The 18,840-nt window shown below is 32.8% G+C and overlaps 1 protein-coding gene and 1 long non-coding RNA gene across 17 annotated transcripts in view; one reads left to right on the top strand and one right to left on the bottom strand.

The window, feature by feature from the left end:
• The window catches only part of LOC141498446 (uncharacterized), a 69,034-nt gene that overhangs the window by 13,174 nt on the left and 37,020 nt on the right, over window positions 1-18,840 (top strand). The gene's annotated exons all lie outside the window — the stretch shown is intronic.
• Window positions 1-18,840, bottom strand: part of SUN1 (Sad1 and UNC84 domain containing 1) — a 56,712-nt gene that overhangs the window by 10,177 nt on the left and 27,695 nt on the right. For 8 of the 16 annotated variants that reach the window (XM_074201624.1, XM_074201636.1, XM_074201628.1 and 5 more), the window contains 12 exons: window positions 16,773-16,970; window positions 16,024-16,107; window positions 15,592-15,702; window positions 14,141-14,239; window positions 13,489-13,582; window positions 12,051-12,109; window positions 11,718-11,854; window positions 10,617-10,703; window positions 6,423-6,466; window positions 5,297-5,432; window positions 1,884-2,135; window positions 1,277-1,361 (listed from right to left, as the gene is read on the bottom strand). In XM_074201624.1, coding sequence (XP_074057725.1) covers window positions 1,277-1,361; window positions 1,884-2,135; window positions 5,297-5,432; window positions 6,423-6,466; window positions 10,617-10,703; window positions 11,718-11,854; window positions 12,051-12,109; window positions 13,489-13,582; window positions 14,141-14,239; window positions 15,592-15,702; window positions 16,024-16,107; window positions 16,773-16,970 — 1,386 coding nt within the window. Of the gene's footprint in view, window positions 1-1,276; window positions 1,362-1,870; window positions 2,136-5,296; window positions 5,433-6,422; window positions 6,467-10,616; window positions 10,704-11,717; window positions 11,855-12,050; window positions 12,110-13,488; window positions 13,583-14,140; window positions 14,240-15,591; window positions 15,703-16,023; window positions 16,108-16,772; window positions 16,971-18,840 lie in introns of all 16 variants that reach the window. The other 8 variants (XR_012471647.1, XM_074201626.1, XM_074201627.1 and 5 more) reach the window with 8 other exon arrangements.

Here is an 18,840-nt window from a genome sequence, read left to right as displayed (position 1 = left end):
ATATGTCAATAATACATTATCAGCTAAAATTTAGACATCTTTTATGGTAATGGTTTTCTGACTGTACCAGCAATCTTATAATTCTAACTTCAAAAAATTTATTAAATAGTCATTCTTTAAGAAAGCCTAATATCCAGAAAGGGCAATGATCAATGTTGGAAGGGATGTGGGAGATGTGGGACACTAATGCACTGTTGGTGGAGCTGTGAACTCATCCAACCTTGCTGGAGAGCAATCTGGAATTATGCCCAAATGGCAACAAAAATGTACATACCCTTTGAACCAGCAATACCACTACTGAGTCTATACCCTGAAGAAATGATGACAAAAGGGTAAAAACATCACTTGTACAAAAATATTCATGACAGCCCTGTTTGTGGTGGCAAAGAATTGGAAATTTAATGAATGTCCTTCAATTGGGGAATGGCTTAACTAACTGTGGTATATATGTGTCATGAAACACTATTGTTCCATTAGAAACCAGTAGGGATGGGAATTCAGGGAAGCCTGGAAGTATTTGCATGAATTGATGCTCAGCGAGATAAACAGAACCAGAAAAACATTGAACACCCTAACACCAACATGGGGACGATGATCAACCTTGATGGACTTGCTCATTCCATCAGTGCCAAAATCAGGGACAATTTTGGGCTCTCTGCAATGGAGAATACTATCTGTATCCAGAGAAAGAATTGTGGAGTCTGAACGAAGACCAAAGATTATTACCTTCAATTTAGGGGAGAAAACCCGTTATCTTTATTATATAATTTTACTATCTCTTAAACTTTATTTTTTCTTCCTTGAGGATATGATTTCTCTCTCAACACATTCAACTTAGATCAACATACACCATGGAAACAATGTAAAGACTAACAGACTGCCTTCTGTGGGGGGGGGGAGAGCAAGAATAGGGGGGAAATTGTAAAACTCAAAATAAATAAAATCTTCCTTTAAAAAAATTCTTTAAGGGGGGTGGCTAGGTGGCGCAGTGGATAGAGCACCGGACCTGGAGTCAGGAGTCCCTGAGTTCAAATCCGGCCTCAGACATTTAATAATTACCTAGCTTAACCCCATTGCCTTGCAAAAACCTAAAAAAAAAATAAAAATAAAAAAATTCTTTTAAAAAAAACCTAATATGCTATTCCTGAATTTAAAGCTATATGAACATTTATTATTCTATAACTCTGCCTAAATCATTTCAAGTACAAATCAAGCCACATTTGGTATTAGCCCTGAATAAAAGGTCAATTTTTGATGTGAACAAGATTTTACTTACCTCCAGATTCTAAAGCAAAGTCTACCATCCCCATTTTGTCCTGGGAATACAACTTCAGAGCATTATTAACAATAATGCGTGCTTGCTAAATATTCATGGGAATAGAAAAGTCATATAGAAAAGAAACATTTAATCTTTGATAGTTTGGAAATGTCTTTACGCAAGATACAAATAAAGAATCATTATCTTAACTTTTATGCATTTAAAAATGATTTTGTGATCCTCCTTTTAAAACATCTATGACTACAGATTAACTCATTCCTCTGTCCCCTTTGAGCACAAGTACTCGCTTGAATCAAATATGTATAGTTAAATAAAACAAATCAGACTGGACATTTCTGAGAATTCATATTTCAAAGAATTGTTATCCTCATACAGTAAGTTGCGCTATGCTACTGGAAGATTTGCATATAACTAAAGAACAAGTTGGGGCTACATAGGCAAAGAGAACGTGACAAAAAAAAGAGCTCTTTTCAAATGCTCTCCTTAAAACATAGGGACCAAATGATTTGATAAGAATAGCTAATACTAGAAGGTCTGTCTTAAGACAAAGACAATTCACTTCATCACAGAGCTTTATTGCATTTAAATTACCTTTTTTACCTACCGCTTCTGTTATGCCAGAAATCCTCATGCTGTCAGTATTTATCAGTGTTTCAGAAGTTGGAATCTGTTTTGTCCTAGACATATGGACTGTAATATTCTTTAGAATTTGCAGCTCTAAATCCCGTAATAAAATTTGCAAGTCACCTTTGCTTACAAATTTGGAAGAAATCCATTGTAGCAACCATTCATGAGAATCACCTTGCTGATCATCAGAAAACATAAGTTGGATAGTTTCCCGGATTTGGGTATCTACCTAGTTAAAAAAAAATTAGAAGAAGGGATTTATGAATTTACAGAAGTGAATTCAAATTGCAACAGTTCACCTATTCATATAAAATTATCAAGGCAATTGTGAAAACAGAACAGTTTTTTTCCCTACACTTAAGAATCAGCCTAGAAACAGGAGAAATGAACATGTAGTAATATTTGGGTAGGTGGGAATATAGAGAAATATATCAAGCCTTAGAATCAAAAGGTAGTATGGACATTAGAATCATTTTTTCCAAATTCATTTTGCAGATGTGGAACTAGGAATTACTGCTAGTATCATATATGTGGTCATAGAGAAAACAACAAAAAGTAGCTATAATCAACTCTAGACCTCTATATTTCCAACCTAATACTAAATATTCCACTCCAGATATCCCACCAATCTTGAAACTCAACATGTTCAAGTCAAATGGTTCCCTCCAAAAAACAGTCAATTCCTTCTAACTTATTGTCCTGATTCATATACTGGACCCAGATGGCTCCAGAGGAGAAAGTGAGACTGGTGACTTAGCACAGGACCTCCCTCATTCAAATCTAATTCGTGTGCTTATCATGACATCACCCCCCTGACATCATTGGTCTTTCTTCAAGAATGAAGGATAAAACATCAAGACTGCCTAAGAAAGCTTCTAATGTACTCTTCTGATCAGGTTATTCTTTCATTCAAAAAACTTTCAGTGCTACCTCTCTCTATAAAATGAAATATAAACTCTTTACCTAGCATTAAGACTCTTGATTACCTGTCTCCAAAGTCCCTTTCTAGCCCTACATATAGATTCTCCTTCATGTACTCTATACCAGTCTTTCTAGAACACTCCTTGATCCCCTATTCATCTTGCTTGCTGCCATATCTACTTTTTGTTCTAAACAAATTTTTACATCTTTCCTTGCTAGAACAGATTCCACACTTCCCTACTCTGAAGGCCCAGATCAAGAGCTACCTTCTTTGTGAAACCTCACCACCCCCCCACCCCCCCCGCCCAGGATTTTCACCAATGAAGACTGAGTTCTTTCAGAATAAGGAATGCCTTTTGTCTTTCTTGGTATCTCCAGGACTTGGCAACAGTATAATGTATACTAGGTGTAGTAGGATTTAATAAATGCTTGTTAATTAATTCACTACTCCCAACCTCAGCTAAAAATGTTTCTGTTGCCTGAAATTTCTCATCACTTTGCCTGGACTTTGAATCTACCTCATTTCTTACTCTACCATTACTGTGCAAACGTCTACATTCCCTCCCCAATCTCAACATTAACTTGTATATAAGATTGTGTCTATTATAAGATTGTGTCTCAATAATCTTCCTATCACTAGTTTCCTCATTATAGTAATTGCCTAAAGCATATGTTAAATTGAAATGAAAAATCCAAGGATGATTCACTGTTTCCACAAAGTCTTCAGCTTCTCCACACTTATTATTTGCAATCAACTTAATATGGTTGATTAAATCTAAAATTTACTGGCTAACAGATATTCTATTCAATAATCATTAGCTAGCATCATTCTGGAATCAATTTTCTTTTGAAATGATATAGACAAAAATTTGATAGATTATTTTCAGAGCAGCTCAGCATCTCAATACTTCTGAAAGTTATCTATTACAAAGTACAGGAAATTCTTTTTTTGAAGAAAATAGGAGGAGAAAGGATGCAAAGTATCCTTCACATATCTCCTGAAGAGTTGAGGCAAGAGAAAGAACAAAGAAAGGGAGCCAGGAAACCTGAGATGTAGGAATACTCTAGGTGAACTTCCTGAAACTAATGCAACCCCCCCCCCCAATAATGCTGTGTAAGGGACCAATACTTGAAACTATGGACCTTTGGATAGATGTCTACACACACACACACACACACACACACACACACAAACACACACACACGCACACGACCAAAAAACCCAGAAAAATCACTGAGAAAATTGTGGGAATTGTATGAACCATGTTGACTCCATCTTGTGACGCAATTCTGGATCTAGTTGAAATCCCATTCTATTTATGGGTCTAGTCCAGTTTCAATCTTGGGAGAAAACTTTATTCAATTATGGGAATTAGGAGAAAATTTTATTGCATTGTTTGATCTTACCCCCATATATTTGAGAAGTTGGACAGTGTCTACCTGTTGCTTAGAAGACTAGGTTATAGGGGCAGCTAGGTGGTGCAGTGAATAGAGTACCGGCCTTGGAGTCAGAAGTACCTTGGTTCAAATCCGACCTCAGGTACTTAATAATTACCTAGCTGTGTGGCCTTGGGCAAGCCACTTAACCCCATTGCCTTGAAAAATCTTAAAAACAACAACAACAACAAAAAAAACCACTAGGTTATGCTGACCAGAAAACCAGTCAGACCAAAAGATTTATGCAAAGAATTTTTTCACAATTATATCTCAAGCAACCCATATGTCTTATCTGAAAGCTGGCTCCTTACTAGTCAATCACTTACCATTTGCTTGTTCGTCTGATTAAATATAGTCACTTGGGAGGGAAATGGGAGACCTCTTTTTCTGAATTCAGGTGATTATGCTTCTTCTCTCACTCTCAACTTGGAAATTCCCTAACCTTTACTCCAATTAGAAACCAGATTACCTAATCTTCTATACTGGTTTATATCCTGTTTTCTTTTAATGCATAAAAATCTATGTCCAGTATTAAGTTGAGGAGGCCTGGTTCCAATTTGTTTCACAATTGGCATGCACTGTTAATAAATAAATGTACTCAAAAATTCAGGGAAAAATGCCATTCTGTTATATTTTATAAAACAAAATTCCTAGGCTATAATACTACTGATGTTGACATAAGAGGAAAATCTGCAATTATAATACAGTATGGTACAAACAGCATTAGATTTTAAGTCATAATACTTAATTTCAAAGCCCAGCTCTTTCATTTTCCAGGTGTTTAACTTTAAAGCAAAAAAAGTCATCTTTCTGGACCTCAGTTTCCTTATCTATAAAAATAACAGTGCTGGACTGATTAATCGTTCAGGTTCTTTCTACCACTAAAATCTATGAATCCATTTAGAAGTTTTCTACAATATAATATTGAAAACTATATATGCCATAATAATAATTTCATTTCATGAATTTAAGAAATACTTATCCACTTTTAATATCTCAGGTCATAAAACATGCCAATAACCAAATACTTACTTTTTCATGCATTGTCTCTATTTTCTCACAGCTAGTCTTCAAGCCTTGCCAAGTTAATAATTCTGATTTCAAATGACCCAGTTCCAGTTCTAGATGCTTAACCCTGGACAGAAGATGTTGTTGTTCCTCAACTCCACTAGGAAACCAAATGCAGAAAAAACATTTTACATAATCTAAAAGTTAAATTTAACCCAACACATTAAATAGCAAAAATAAATTAAGTCATCAAAAATGAAGTCTATGAGGATGAAATGCATCTTACAAAAAAATCACATCATGAAAATTGAACAAATGAAAACTACTGTAAATATGTATAATGATAATGCCCTTAGAGGAAAAAACATCATTAATATTAAATTAAAGAAACAAATGAAATAATAGAATTTTTTTAGTACAAAAGGGTAAAAGATAGAGCTATATTCTAGGAATTCTTAATTCGACCTACATTCTGAAGATCTTTTTCTCTCTCTTCCTCCTCACCCCCCCATAGAGGAAGAGTGAATCAAAATATTTATTTTGTAATTCTCTAATATACTTGTCTTTTTTATTTTTTTAGTTTTTTGCAAGGCAAATGGGGTTAGGTGACTTGCCCAAGGCCACATGGCTAGGTAATTATTATGTGTCTGAGGCCGGATTTGAACTCAGGTACTCCTGACTCCAGGGCCGGTGCTCTATCCACTGCGCCACCTAACTGCCCCGATACATTTGTTATTAATCCTACTTTGTTTACAGTAATCCAAAAAATTCTGAAGACATTCCACCAACAGAAGCCTTAGGTAGTACCAAAAAATAAAATTATCCCAAAGCTCAATGTCTTGCTGGGATTGAGGTGTGCTCTGAATATTAAAACCATATCATAGGGGTGGGTAGGTAGCACAATGGATAGAGCACCGGCCCTGGACTCAGGATACCTGAGTTCAAATCCGGCCTCAGACACTTAATAATTACCTAGCCGTGTGGCCTTGGGCAAGCCACTTAACCCCATTGCCTCACAAAAAAACAAAACCATATCATGATCTCACCTAACATCAAGACTGACACAAATATTAAGAATCCTGTAATCACCAGATTATCTCAAGTATGAAAAAAGTACCTAAGAATCAAAACATATTAAAAGTAGTCATACCTATTTATTCTTGACTTAGTCTGATCTAATTCTTCCTGGATAAGCTGAAAAATATAAAAACAATAAACAAACAGAACATACAAATTTATCTTTTAACATTCTAAGTATAAGCTAATTTGGAGAAATACATATGCCAAGATAGGTATTAAGTTCTAGTAAGGTTTCATTTACAGGAAATCTATGCACCCCAATTCTTGAAATAAAACCACTCCAACCAAAGACAGAAATAACCTGATTAAATTTATTATCACAATCTTAAAAATATTAAAAAGTAATCTCTAGGATAAATCAGAGAGTAGGAAAGGGGAAAGAATAATACTTTTGTCTTTAAAGAGTCAGCATTACTTACTACTCAATAACTTGGTTGTCAATTGACTATGTCCATCACATAGTTAGCTATCTTAGATCATGGTGAAACTTTCATTTAAACCATGATTAAGGGTTAATACTGTGACCTTGAGTTTAAATCTATAATCTGAGACTAAGGATTCGATAGATCCTCATGCCCTAATTAGAAGAAGCATCTCCTTTGATTACAAATGATCATATTTCAGTGTGTGGCTTAAGGATATTGGTCTTATTACTTTATATAATTAAAATCTAATGCATTGTAGACAACAAGATAGTGCTAGTGGATTAACCAATAGCAAGTATTATCTGTAATGGAGATAAACTAGGATTCTTTCTAAGACTGCAGGGGAGGAGAGAGAAAGGGAAGCAATGAAACCCATTACCACCATTACTATTCTATATTGAACTAGAAATGCTAACTATAGCACTAAGACAAGAAAAAGGAATAAGCATAGGCAAACAGGAAACAAAACTAATACTCTCTGAAGATGATTTGATGGTTTATTTTTTTTTTAGATTTTTTTCAAGGCAATGGGGTTAAGTGGCTTGCCCAAGGCCACACGGCTAGGTAATTATTAAATGTCTGAGGTTGGATTTGAACCCGGGTACTCCTGACTCCAAGGCTGGTGCTCTATTCACTGTGCCACCTAGCCACCCCGATGGTTTATTTTTTTTAAAAAAACTTATAAACTTAACTAAAAAACTGGCACGTTAAAAACTTTAAAAATGTTGCAGAACATAAAAGAAGCCCACACAAATTTGCAGTTCTTCTATATATTGCAAAACAAAAAACAACAAAAAGAGATAAATACCATTTAAAAGAACCAAAGACAATATAAAAATACTTGAAAGTCTATCTACTAAGACACAGGAATATACAAACACAATTACAAAACACTCTTCACACAAATAAAAAAATCAAAATAATTGGAGAAATATTAAATGCTTTATGGATAGGTCAAATCAACACAATAAAAATGACAATACCTAAATTAACTTACTTATTCATTGCTATACTTATCTAATTATCAATTACTTTACAGAGGTAGAAAAAACTATAATAAAACTATCAAGATCCAAACTATCAAGAAAATCAATGGAAAAAATGGAAAGGGGACTAGCAGTATCAGATCTCAAACCATACCACAAAGCTATAATTATTTAAACAATCTGGCAAACAACTGGTTAATCAGTAGACCAGATAAGATATATAATATATAGAAGAAAATAAGCACAGTAAACTAATATCTGATAAACCAAATGATCCTAACAGTTGGGTCAAAAATTCACTATTTCACAAAAATAGTTGTAAAACTGGAAAGTAGTCTGGAAGAAACTAGGTACAGACAAATATCTCATGCCCTATACTATATACCATATACCAAGATAAGCTGAAAATAGCCATGTATTTTAGACATAAATGGTGATATTATAAGCAAATTTGTGGAACATGGGAAAAAGTGACCTGCCAGATAAATGGATAAAGGGAGAGTTCATCATCAAAGAAGAGATAGAAAGATTCATAGGAAACAAAATGGATAATTTCCATCATATAAAATTAAAAGTTTTAATATGAAGAAAACCAAGGCAGTTGAAATTAAAATCAAGAAATTCAGTCAAAATTTTTGCAGCTGACAAAATTTTCATCACTAAAATATACAGGGAACTGAGACAAATTTACAATTATAGCCATTCCCTAACCCTCAATTGATAAAATTTCAAAGGATACGAATAAGCAAATTTCAGTGGAAGAACTCGATGTTGTCATTAGCCATAGAAAAAAAATGTTCTAAATCACTAATAATCAGAAAAATGCAAATCAAGACAATTCTGGGGTATCATCTCACTCCAACCATATTGATTAAAATGAACAAAAAAAGGAAACGATACAACCTAGAATGAAAGGGAAAAATAGTTACAATAATGCACAGCTGGTAAAGGGATGAACTAATCTAATCCATCTGAAAAGCAAACTGGAACAATGGCCCCAAAGCTATCAAATATACATATTCTCTCATTCAATAATGCTACTTTTAGGCTTAAACCGCCAAGAGACAAAGAGGAAAAGTGCCCACATCTGCAAAAATATTTATAGCAATTCTTTTTGTGCTAAGAAAGAATTAAAATTTGAGAAGATGTCCCTCAACTGGGAATGAACAAATAATGGTATATTCATATAATGAAATACTACTGTGCCATAAGAAATTATGAAGGGATGGTTTCAGAAAAACTGGAAGACTATTAACTAATAAAGTAAAGTGAAGGGCAGCTAGGTGGCGCAGTGGATAGAACACCAGCCCTGGAATCAGAAGTACCTGGTTCAAATCCAGCCTCAGACACTTAATAATTACCTAGCTGTGTGGCCTTGGGCAAGCCACTTAACCCCCATTTGCCTCGCAAAAAAACCTAAAAAAAAAACCCAAAGTAAAGTGAACAGAACGAGGAGAAGAATCTACATAGTAATATTGTAAAGCTGTTTGACTATGAAAAACCTAGCAACTCTGATCACAATGACCCATTACAATTCCAAAGGACTTATGATAATAAATGCTATCTACCTCCAGATAGAAGACTACTAGTAGATAGGCTCTGTATGTTATGCTTTTTCTTTTTTCTTTCTTGTAGATTATGGCTAATGAAGAAATTTGTTTTGTATGACTTCATGTTACAATAAGGATTGCTTTTTTTTATTTCCTGCTTGCTTAATAGGTAGGAGAAAAGGCTGGGAAGAGGAGAGAATCTGGAATTTAAAATATTCAATTTTTTTCAAAAAAGAAAATGACAGGGATAGTTCCACAAAAGCCTGGGAAGATTTGTATGAACTGATAAAAAGTGAAGTGAGAAGAACCAGGACAAAAATCTACTTAATACCAGCCTGAAATTTTAACAGTTTTAAAGATAGTCAACTTTGAAAGGTTTAAGCATACTTTTTTTGTTTGTTTTGCAAGGCAATGGGATTTGAACTCAGGTCCTCCTGACTCCAGGGCTGGTGCTCTATTCACTTGGCCGCCTAGCCATCCCAAAAAGACTTAAGCATTCTAATCAACACAATCACCAATCATAATTACAAAGGACTCAGGGTGACATGCTACCTACCTCCAGAGGGACAAGTGACAGATTCAGGATAGAGATAAAGAATATTTTCTTCTATCTCTTTTCTTTTTCTTTTTTTTTTCCTTGGACGTGGACAATATGGAAAAGATTTCTTCATAATCAAACATGTTTTATGAGAACCAGAGGTATAAAAACCATGAACATAGCTTTCCCATTTCCAAACTTGAAATTCAATTTGTTTTAGGGTTGGAGTGGCAAAGGTTTATTTCAAAGATACAGATCCATACATATAGTAGGTACTTAATAAATCTTTGTTGAATAGTTTGTTGAATGGTGACAAGATAAGAGTTTGTGCAGATGACAATCTTTCCTTGGTATTATCATAAAAAATCTAACTGAAGAATATTAAAGGTTTCACTTGTTAGTGCTGGTACTAGAACCAGGTGGACAGATAACAGTCTTGGACATTTTTTATCCCATAGCATGTAGCACAGGAATATATTATAGTACATAGTATAAACTTAAAAATTACACTTGTTCATTAGCTAAAATCAAAGAGATCTAGAAATAAGAATAGGCAAAATTGCTTATGAAGTATAAAAACTAGTAACCCCAAGTCACTTTCAAGGGTTTTTGACAAACACTCTTTCCTAAGGACAATATAAAAGCTTCCAGAACAAAAAAGTTTAAAAATTCTCTGAATAATTATTAAGTAATTTTAAAAATTCTTTTAGGTGAAATTGAATATTAGTTGTCATTATGAAAGATGAAAATAGTCATTCTAAGTACCTTGTCCTTTACAGACAGTTTTCCAAGAAGCTCTTCCAACTTCAATATACGGAATTCATTTTCTTGCTGGAAAGTCATAAAATCCATCTTAAAAACAAACAAGATTGAATGGAAAGTTAAAAGTAAATGAACTCAAAATGCACAATACTTTTCAATTGCTAATTTCATTTGGTCACTATTTAGCATATCAAACATGAATTAAGTAATTTAATAAACATTTTAATAATGTCTAACTTTAGAGAGATTACTTTATAGGAAGTTACATACTCAGATGAAAAGTAAAAGCACCAAGTTAAGCTAAAAATCACAAATGGATTCTCTTCTAATTTTTTAAAAATAATATCAATAAAAATTTCTATAATTTCGGTTGCAATGTCAGAAAATCATACTCTGGTTTGTTATGCAGGTTTCTGACAGAACTAGAAAAATAAATTAATAAATCTGTCATAATTAAAAAAGGAAAAAAGTTTCCTACTTCATAACCCAGTCTGTTCCTTAAAAACACTTAGCTATTAAGATTGGTATAAATATTACCAAGATACAATTGTAGTTATTTTAATGTTATTATTTCCAAGTGATTTCAAATCCAAAGGCAATGCTGAAGTAATTTTAGAAAAAATAGTCTAAACCAACAATGATCTTAAACAAAATCAAAGAATTCTTATTCACCTGTCCTTTCTCTGGCTTGGTAAAATACTAGTAAATAGTTCAAACCAGAAACTCCATTGTTAAAAACAATCAAGTAGAGGTTTTGTAAAGGTTGTCTACAAAACTTTAAGGAAACTTTGCTCCAGTAAAATGAAAACAGAAATTATTTTTAAATCAAAAGTAAGCTAAATAATGGGAGTAAGTAGGGGTAGGAACGTCCATCAAGAGAAAAGTGAGAAATGTAAGGAAAGCAATGCCTTAAAATATATTGTCAAAACTATTTTAAAACAAGTAAAAAGTTACAAAATTTCTTTATTTGAAAATTTTATCAATAAATTCAAAGAACAATGCTCCTCCCACTCCATAACTTATTATTTGCTTATAATTTGACTAATTTACTGTGTGGAGTAAAACACTGAATCAGCTATCTAAGAAAGTAGTCTAATAATTTACCTTAGTAGGTTGATTAACATTGGAATAATCAGGCTTAAAGAAGTATTTTGACTCATCTATCTTCTGTGTTCTTGTCCAATTAAATATAGGTAAGAATGAAAGGAAACTTTCCATGTTCCATAAATAAAGGCCTATCCCTTAGGCAAGAAACAAAAGTCAATAAGTTAAAAAAAACTAATTCCAAAATGTATACAAGAGATTATATTTAACTAGAAAAATAAGGGAATATATCTTTAAAAATTAAACATGAATTATCCATTTAAGTAAACACGAATAATCAATTTAAATGAACAGAAATGACCAATTAAAAAAGATAAAACAAACTTCACATACCTAGCAATAGCAAAAGTGGGATAAGTAACAGCAACAACTTGCAAATTTTTGGAAGGCACCTGGAAATAAAAAGAACATGTTTACTTGCAATAAATAGAAGCTGAAAAATAAACCAACAAATGTATATTAAATACTATGGGTCAGGCACTGTGTTAATGCCTAGTATACAAAATTAAAGTAAAAGTAGCCCCTACCCCCAAGGAACTGACATTTGAATGAGGGAGGACAACATTTAAACTATTATGAACAAATAAGATGTGTCTTGTGCAAAGAAGTGGCAAGGAAGTAGGGTCACTGACTGTGGAATACGTAGATGGGAGAGGTTAAAGGCATCCAGGAAAGATTAGGAAAGGACCATGTTATAAAGGGCTATAAAGACTATAAAGAGGATTGTATATTTAAACCCTTGAGGCAACCTGGGAGTCATCAGAATTGATTGAATGAGGGAGTGACATAGTTAGACTAGCAAAGATCATTTTGATAATTGAGTAGAAGATGGTCTGGTGTAGGAGGAGATATAAGGCAGAGGTCAACTGGAAGTGTGAGGTGACTATTTTATGCCCTCCTTGCACCAAGTTGGTGATGGCAGATGAGAAAAGAAGGAAAACACATGATGTATTACAAATGTAAAATGGAAAGGACTTGGCATCAGAATGGATATTGGGGTTTGAAAGAAGAGTGGAATAAGACACTGAAGTTGCAAGCCTTGAAGCCTGGGAGAAAAAATTAGGAAGAGAAGGGATTTTCAGGGAAAGATAATGTTCACCACACTGATTTTCTGTCTAGGCAATTTATATAAAACACCTTTTGCCCTTAAAAAATACTGCTGTTTCTAAAAGGCCCATGATTTCTATGCACTTGCTCAATTTCACAGTAAAGATAGTAAAGATTTCAATATTTCAAAGTAGAGATAAACTATAGATTTCTAATGTCACAATAATTATTATAGACTAGTAAACACATAAGTTTACCAGCTATTGTACTATGAACTATGTATGATGAGGAAAGGCATAGAGGAGTGAAGAGTTACCTGCATAAATCTTCAGTTTCATTAAGATTTTCAGATAATACATTTTTGATAACTGGAAATGTGTATATTCTAGTGATTTGTTCTAAATCCTTCTTCATTTAACATGTTGCTATTGCTATGATAATATTATAATGTTGTCTTGGATCGTTCCATGATACTAATCAACAGACATTACTTTCTGTAAGATACTTAATGGTAGAGTGATTAAAACTTCCTTGAATAAAGTCCAAAGAATGATCTGTCATTCCTTATCCATTAAATTCCAATACAAGAAAACCAATTTTGATTGCTCTTCATACTACTTTGTAAAACATGATTCCTAACCCACAATTAAAGTGAATGAATTTTAATAGCAAAATGAACCCTCCCTTTTGAAATTTAAAATTGATGTTAGAGAAGTTTCCTTACCTTGTAAGTAAAAACACATTTAACCAAGAAATCAAAGTAACAAATTGGTACCATCCAGTTCCTAACCACCAGAACACTCCAGAGGCTGCCTTCCCTAAAAATAAACAAAAAGTGAAACTGTTCTGAGGAAATCAAAGCAACTAAGTGAAATACTTTGGTGACAACCAAGCAAGATGCAACCAAAAAAAAAAAAATCACTTTGATTATTTTGAAAGTAGATGATCAAAGAAAATCTGTGAAAAGTATTTTTACATGCACTACAAGAGGACTAAGTCATACAATAGTGGTTAAGAGTAAAACCACAGAGCAACATAAATCATAGATGCACAAGACAAGTTGCGAAAGAAACAATTGTTTAAAGCATTAAAACCATGCACTTCAATTACACTGAAATCAAGCTTCTAGCTATCAATGTTATCTCAAATCTTTCACATGTGCATGCACACACACACATACATACCAAATGCTTATGCAACCAGAAATTTAGAATGTTAGCATTTCTATATAGTAATGATTGAAAATGTTATTTTAAGAACCCAAAATGATAACCTAAAAATAAAAGTCATCAGATCACATAGTAGAAATACTCAATTTGCCAAAAAGCCTTTGAAATCATGCTAACATTAAAAAAAAAAAAAACAAAAATAACCACCTGGAGAAACAATAGCCAACCAAAGAAACGACAACACCTTCTTGGACACAAACCATCCTGTAGCTCCAATCCTTTGTAGTGTTTGCATCAAAAAGTAACCTATAACAGATAAAAGGTGTATGCAGAGTGCACACACAGAGAATATAACCAGAACACCATCCTCTAAATATATAATAAAATAGCTTCTTCTAGCTGACAAATCTATGAAATCAATAAATTTGGATGCTATTTTAAAATTTTACCATTTTCTAATTTTATTAAGCCAAAGGCTTTTTCTTGCTGTCAAAATAAAATTATTATAAATCAGTAAAAAAATAAATTTATTGAAACTGACTAGCAATGAAAAACTTACTATGAAATAGAATTTTTTTTAATTTTATACTTTTTTCTTATCCAACAAAAATGTCTACAACATACCACTCATCTAAACAAGTATTTCCTAAAATCTAAGCTTCATATTAATTCTGTTGGAGATTTCTTTAATATGCTTGAGAATAGTATTATCAAATTTTATGAGAGAGAAAATACAACATTCTAAGCTAAAGTGGGCCATAAAAAAGTCTGAAAAATATTCTTGGGGAAATGTTTGATGCTTTCAGATAACATAAAAAAATTTTAACCGAATATTTTATTTCTAAAAAAATTTTTTCATGGCCTCTCCCAGAAGGAGAAAAAAAAATCAGCTACACAATTAAAAATGACACATAAGTTTGGTTGCTTAGGAGATTCCTTTTTTACTGTTACATTAATAATGAATACATGTTAATTTAACTGCCTGAAATCTATGCTCTCAAAGTTTAAGAAGGTTCAGTAATAACTTTCTGAAGCATAAAGAAGCTATCTGTTCAACTATCGTTTATTTGGTAACTCACAAAACAATTTTATTTCAACTAACATTACTTACTATCTCCTTCTCTATGATATATATATATATATATAAATCAAAAATAAAGAGGAAAAGCACATTCAGAGACTAAATACCTTGCTGACATTTATAATATTGTCAATTAAGAATGAAAGTGGTATTGTATTTTTGAAAACATAGAGAAAAATATATTTAATATAAATGTTACTTATTATGCAATTTAGATGGGTGGCTATTTGTAAAATTAATATTGTATCATTAGCTTGGATTTTAATTAAATTCTCTTGTTGAGTTCTATCCATAGAACCTGTTCTACATAACAGACATTAAACTGACAAATTTACCTATATTTTTATCTCAAGTTTCTAGTTTGACTGTGCTTTATGAGTAGATCTGTAGCTACTTATTACTTCTCCCACAGAGGGGTTGTGAACAAAGTGCATTACAAACCTTAAAGTACTACTGAAAAGTGAGTTATTGTTATTTAAAATCCTTAAATGTTTTATAAAAACAGAGGAACAAATGATTAGCATTTGTGAAATAGTGATGAAAAAGAAAAACAAACAAAAAAGGTGCAAGAGTCAACCTGTGTAAGAAAAGGTGTGCCAAATGGTCCTTGCTACCCTTTTTGACCTTGAAGATTGCAAGTGGGTTGTTGTATATGTTTCAAGATGTTTCTTCCCTTTACAGTCATCACCTGTTGGTTGTGGTAACAATTAAGCATTAATTTAACAGATTAATAAGCAAGTTAGTCAATCAATAGACCTGTGTCCAGTCATGTCAAAACAGTAATTTATGAAAAGCAAAAACAATCAATTTTGCGAAATCTTGTAGTTTTTATAATTAAATATTTAAACAGTTGGTCCCTTACTTAATCTAATAATGTATATTAGCTCTGAATATTGACATATGGCACGTGTCACTCATGTAATCTAATTAGGCCATTAAAAAAAGTATAACCTATGTAGAACTGAGTCAAAGACTTAAGTTTTCACACATAGGATAAAGCCATACTTACACAGTGATTCCCCATTTACACTGAGGTGACCATCCTCTTTGAGAAACTCTTTTACATTCACACACCCACAGTAATTCGATTGAGCTGCAATATATGCAAAATAGGCTTAGAAAAATTCATCTCTCTCAAGTTCAAATTCTTCTAGCTTTACATGAAGCTAGTGCAATAAGAAAGTTAAAAGTGGATATATGAAGTGCCACATATAGGTGAATGTTGATGAGGTTTTATTATTGAGAGGTTTAAAAAGCACCAATTGATAAACTGGATTCCCAAATCAGCAGCAAATATAAGAAAATATTGTTTGAAAAAAAGGGGTTTAGACAATGTAAAGACTAACAGACTGCTTTCTGGGGGGGGGGAAAGCAAGATTAGGGGAAAAAATGTAAAATTCAAAATAAATAAAATCTTTCTTTTATTAAAAAAAAAAAAGGGTTTATAAATACAGCACAGAAGTGCTGACCTAAAAATCAATCCATTTAATCAAACAATTACCTTTGTCTTAAAAAAGGTAAAATGAATCAAAGAACGTCGAAAAAGAGAGATTAAAGAAGTATACTTTGATAGTAGTTTAAGCAACAGCCAATTTTAAAGATAAGATAAACTAGTATTGTAAGCTCAGAAAAAAGTCACAAGAAGACAACTGACTGCAGTAGAAGAAAATGTAGATGAAAAGCCATAAGAAAAAGTACAGTATTTTCTCCACCACTAAAACATTGTTTGGTGGAAAAAGAAGAAAATTTGTTAAATACCTTCTGATTCATGGCTTTTCGTCTTATAACTTTTTGATTCACAATCTTTAGATTCATAATTTTTCAATTTGTAATTCTCTGATCCGTAACCCAACTTCATTAAAACAACTTGAAAAAGTTGAACTAAGAGTGATGAAAATGATGTCGCTGTATGTTTGGTCAGACGTAAAATTTTATTCATGTAGAGAGATGCACCTCCTATTAAAAAAAGTGTGAATACAAGTTATTTCCTCCCACAAGACTGACACTCATCCTCTACTGATAAAAAACACCTTGCAAATTACTTGAAAGGTCATTTTAGTTTGAGAATTTATAAAGTTCATTTAATTGCAACAAATGATCCTAAAAGTTAAAATGAAATTTTTCTTAAAGCTATAATCCATCAAAAGAATATGGATCCTTACAATATCTTGGCAGGAATAAAAATTATGTGCCAGATTTAACACCACCAAAGATCTCATACTAGCAAACAACTGCAAAATATCATCTTGGATGACACCATTTCCTCCAAGCAAACTTTCTCCCAAAGAGGACAACTGAAGGTTTTCATTGGGTTCACTAAGCCCTCCATCTTCTAATGAGTCTGGGAGGCCATCATCAGCTTGAGCATGCAATTTTCTTCAGCATTTTAGGTGCTGTAACAACTTCTTGAAAAGATCTGGTGATTTCTGATATTGTCACTGTTACTTATACACATTCAACAAATATTTATTTAGAATGTTCTATATACAATCTATTTCTCCATGCCAAAGGGAGATTTAAAAGGAATGTCTGCCTCAGGGAATTTAAAATCTAAATAGGAAAACTAGCATAGTCCAGTTGTGTATATCAAAGCTGCTAGAGACCTTTATTCTTAAGGTATTTTTTAAGGGGTAGGGAAAAAAAGTATAAATTCTTCTAGTAACATTATTTATCAAGGGGCTGTAGAGAAACACCAGACAATTTATTCCAATCAATTTTCTGGAGTTTCTTCAGTTTATATCAACATTTTTTCCCTAGTACAATGAATCCCTGTTCAGTTAGTTTTTTAAATCAAACATTCAACCAACACACATGAATTAAGTACCTATCAATGTTCAATTCACTGTGCTAGGTGCTATAGATACAAATAGGAAGAATGGAAGAGCCCCTGCTCTCAAGGAGCTTACTTTCTTATAGTGGAAGTACAAAGAAGTAATTTTTAAAATGACAGTACTGTCCAACCTTACTTTGTTAAAGGTTTTTACTGAAACAATAGACAATATATTTTGATTTGCATGTCTTATCCCCCTATCCTACCTACTGAATTCCTAACCATTCCAAACATTCCCTCTTCACATTGTACACCCTAAACAGTAACATGGGGTGATGATCAACCTTAAGGATTTGCTCACTCCATCAGTGCAATAATCAAGGGCAATTTTGGGATATTTGTGATGGAGAATACCATCTGCATCCAGAGAAAGAATTGTGGAATTTGAACAAAGACCAAAGATTATTATCTTCAATTTTTAAAAAAGTTGTCTTATGTACTACATAATTTTGCTATCTCTAATATTTTATTTCTTCCTCAAGAATATGTTTTTTCTCTCAATACCTTCAATTATGATTAATGCATTATCAGACTGCCTTCTGTTGGGAAGAGGGGGAGGAGAGGGGGAGGGAAGAGAGGATGGGGAAAAATTGTAAAATTCAAAGCTTTCTTGTTTTTTTAATACAAAACTTTACAAAAAATATCAGTAGAAACTATTATTGTTTATAATTGGAAAACAAATAAAATATTTATATAAAAAAGTTTCCTCTTCTATGATTAACCAGTCCACAAACACTCCACCCACAAATCTTTTCTCCAATATATATCTCAAAGTAGACTCTGTTGTCGAACTCCTCAATGTATTTACATACTATAGTCACATATGTACAGATTCCCTTATCAAATTTTAAGTTTCAAGAATGCAAAAACTGCTACATCAGCAGAGCTTTATATCTCACAGTAAGCTAAAGAATTATTTATTGAATTCGAAGTCCCTGAACAATCACCTTAATGTCTCTAAAAGAGAATTAAGTCTCAACCTTAAGGTTTAGCATT

This window comes from Macrotis lagotis, chromosome X, assembly GCF_037893015.1.
Source record: "Macrotis lagotis isolate mMagLag1 chromosome X, bilby.v1.9.chrom.fasta, whole genome shotgun sequence".
Lineage (NCBI taxonomy): Eukaryota > Metazoa > Chordata > Mammalia > Peramelemorphia > Peramelidae > Macrotis > Macrotis lagotis.
This window is presented reverse-complemented; position numbering and strand designations above follow the sequence as displayed.